A 2,500-nucleotide genomic window follows, 5' to 3' on the forward strand; every position below is an offset into this window, starting at 1 on the left:
ACTCCATGTTGAGGTCCAATCACATGCAGATGGAGCTTGAGTATCCCATGGTTCTTAGTGTGTACAGGCCTGTGGTTTTCTGTGAAAGTCTGGGTTAAGTTGTCCATCGCCTACAAGTTTGTGATATTGTCTCTTGCATTTTTCCATCCAACAAATTGAATGTTTTTTAAAAGCCACAGATATTCAAAACGGGAAAATACTCAACTGCGGCAAATTTATTATTTTTTTTATTAACTTCACACTACTATTGAACATTGACAGTAGAATTTAAGCAACATGTGTAAGTGGGGTGCTGCTTGTGATTATTTCCTTTTCTATTTTGGTTGGGTTGTTCACAAACTAGAAGCAAAGCTTATATTAGTTCACAAACTAGAAACAAATATATACAAAGCTCAAGTTGTATTTGTGGCACATTATTTTTGTGTCATGCTTAGCTGAAAGGGAGGGACCCATCTTTACACCTATAAAGTTGCTTGCTTTTGGAACCCTGTTATAGAAAGTATCAATTCAATACACATTATGGCATGAATGCCTAGTAACTGGAAGTAAAAAAAAGGACTACCGGTAGCTGAATTTGGAACCACATGTATCAAGAGATAAATTGGTTAAAATCCTGTTCAATCAGTTTTATAGGGATTTGAAGCAAACATGGAACGCCCTTCTCACTGGGCTGTCTCTCTATCTACGTCTGGTCAGAAAATACCATTTGTCCGTTGTTTTTTCCTCGGGTAACCAGGCTTTAAAATTAATTCTACAAAAAAAGCTGATCTCGCGGTAAACGTTCTGGTTGTCTGGGTACTGGACGACCGCTAATTTCAAGCACTGTAATTATAATCGAGGATATTACACAGTGGCGAAAATATGAATGGTTGGGGTATTTGGAAAACTATTGACAATGTATTGACAGGCACACCGAAAGTGCCCCCAATTGACAAGTAAAATTGTCTGGCGTTAGACACAAGTCTCACTAGTCTTGCAGGTGGAGAGGAGTTAATGTCTTCTTCAGGATGAGATTGTACCGAAATGTAAAACCCACATGCAGAGTAAGCAGAGCCGTTATTTTCCTTTGGTAGTCTATACTTTTTTACCATTCTGGTTTTCAACAACATTGTAAGTAAGACTTACTTGAATAAGAGGGAAACATTTGACAGTAATGAAACATTACTGATAAACTTGTGGCCAGCAAGGTAGTCACTCTAATTATAAAACTAAGATAATCTACAAGCCGTAGGACTTTGATAAATACATTGTAATATACAATAAAACAGTACACACAGATTAAAACCTACATCCAGATTCAATAAAATATAACCAGTAATATTCACTTTCTAACATTTTGTTTACGACTCCACAATGTAACTGGAGGGTTTTTTTTTTTCGGATCAAAAGTCAGTGATTGTGCTAAAAAAACAGCCTCTCCCCTTTCTAGACATACCGTATTCAAGTACATAACAAAGATTCTCATTTTTCAGCAAATGGAAGCTGAGAGAGAAGACAAAAAGGAACGTGAAGCCCTAAGAGAAGAGGAGAGAAAGAGACGAGAAGCACGGCAACAAAGGGAAAAAGAAAGACTGGTAAATGCATTCTTTGTTATTGTTTCATTGACCAAAGATGCCAAATATAAAGGAATATAATTATATTTTAGTAAATTACTGCAAGGTCATGGGTTCAAACCCTATTGAAGGCCAGAATTTTTCAGTCTTCCCTACGTACAGTGTAATTGCTAAAATTGCGCTTATAACTACGATGATCATGGCTTCACTTGATTTCATATCCACACTTGAATATACATGTATGATTCATTCCATATATCATTTCATTCGTTACTTCTGGTTATCTTGGCAAATTGTACTACGTAACTGTACACAGGTTAGCAACTGGTAAGCAACGGGTTAAGCAAAATTAATGGTCAGCTAGTCTAAGAATGAATCAAAAACAACTGAAAAGCTCACGCTTGTACACAACTTTAACTAAGGTGGCATGTGCTAATAAGACTAATGCTATTTGAAATTTAAAGGGAGCATGCTGACAACTTTGCTATAATTTTAATAATTAAAACTGTTCAGCAAAACAATAATTGTGTCTTAAGAGATTAATACGGTGAAATAAAGATACAACTTACAGTGTACTAATGGGGTTGTGAATAATTATTCTTGTAAACTTTTCAGGCAGAAGAAGAGCGCAAGAGGAAAGAGGAACAAGAGCGCAGAGAACATGAAGAATATCTAATGCTAAAAGAGCAGTTTACTGTTGATGAAGAAGGAGTTGCTGAAACTGCAGAACAGGTATGTTCATGTTCGTGTTCATGTTCATGTCCTAACATAAACAAATTCACTTTCTAATAAACATACACTGTACACGTAATTCTTCAAATTCAGTAAATACTAGTGAATTTTAAGTAGTACATGTAAACTCAGTATTGCTTGATTCTTAATTTATGGAAGCAGGAATGGAACAGTTGTTAGAAAACACTCCCTTCTGCCTTTCACCACCAGGGTGC

At 36.0% G+C, this 2,500-nt stretch overlaps 1 protein-coding gene across 1 annotated transcript in view; it reads left to right on the top strand.

The window, feature by feature from the left end:
- Positions 1–2,500, top strand: part of LOC138043416 (DDRGK domain-containing protein 1-like) — a 17,423-nt gene that overhangs the window by 7,317 nt on the left and 7,606 nt on the right. Inside the window, exons 4-5 of the mRNA XM_068889676.1 lie at positions 1,473–1,574; positions 2,169–2,285. Of these exons, the coding sequence (XP_068745777.1) occupies positions 1,473–1,574; positions 2,169–2,285 (219 nt within the window). The remainder of the gene's footprint in view (positions 1–1,472; positions 1,575–2,168; positions 2,286–2,500) is intronic.

Source organism: Montipora capricornis, chromosome 3 (genome assembly GCF_036669925.1).
Source record: "Montipora capricornis isolate CH-2021 chromosome 3, ASM3666992v2, whole genome shotgun sequence".
Lineage (NCBI taxonomy): Eukaryota > Metazoa > Cnidaria > Anthozoa > Scleractinia > Acroporidae > Montipora > Montipora capricornis.